This window comes from Laetiporus sulphureus, assembly GCF_001632365.1.
Source record: "Laetiporus sulphureus 93-53 unplaced genomic scaffold LAESUscaffold_32, whole genome shotgun sequence".
Lineage (NCBI taxonomy): Eukaryota > Fungi > Basidiomycota > Agaricomycetes > Polyporales > Laetiporaceae > Laetiporus > Laetiporus sulphureus.
The window spans coordinates 435,089-435,804 of NW_024468541.1; the positions used below are offsets into that span (position 1 = coordinate 435,089).

At 54.3% G+C, this 716-nt stretch overlaps 1 protein-coding gene across 1 annotated transcript; it reads right to left on the reverse strand.

The window, feature by feature from the left end:
- Positions 1 to 236, reverse strand: LAESUDRAFT_728062 (uncharacterized protein; the record flags this gene model as incomplete). The annotated part of the gene is made up of 1 exon (XM_040909352.1): positions 1 to 236. A coding segment is annotated over one exon (236 nt), but the record flags the coding sequence as incomplete, so codon positions are not given.
- Between the last annotated feature and the right edge of the window lie 480 nt (positions 237 to 716).

A 716-nucleotide genomic window follows, 5' to 3' on the forward strand; every position in this document is an offset into this window, starting at 1 on the left:
TGAGAACCAACGCGAAAATTACGGTACCGTCTCGTATCTCCTCCACACCACTTCCCGGCGGGATCCCATGCAAAGGAGCAGACGTTCATCACACATGTGGACCGACTCGCGCGCCTGCTCCTGAAGGCCGCTTGCGCAATGTTTTCCGACATAACTTTACCTTTGAGATAAGCAGGCGGCTTAGGAATATCTTCACATCTTGCGGCACATCCAAGAAAGTGGGCATATACAGGCATCAGCACCTAAAGATATGCCCATCAGCACTTGTCTGGTACCTCGCAGAGCAGCGTATTGTTGGAAAGAATGAGCTTCCGAGGTACATCGAGTGGCGGGAGGATGACGAGTGGTGTGGCTAGACACGTCGCTACCGAACACTCGCGAAAAATAAAATCCCGCTACGTTACATAGTTCAGGTAGCTGCATAGTAGAAAAGCTGGGACGCGAGTCGCTCACCCAAAAGAGGCTTCGCATCCTTCCGGTGTGGAGGAGACAGGCGCCGGTACCGTAATTCATCCTTTTCTTTCATTTGAGACGATTCTTCTAGTGCATGCATATGATTTGTGTATCCATCGACTCTACCAGCTTCCGACGCGGGCGAACGGACGAGAGGTCAGGGAGACGTAGGCGAGGAGAGGCCCGCGGTGACGATCGCACGTCCGAGGGCGGCGGGCTGCGACTCGTAAATTCGATCTCCCGCGGGGTCCGAACTCGCCGAG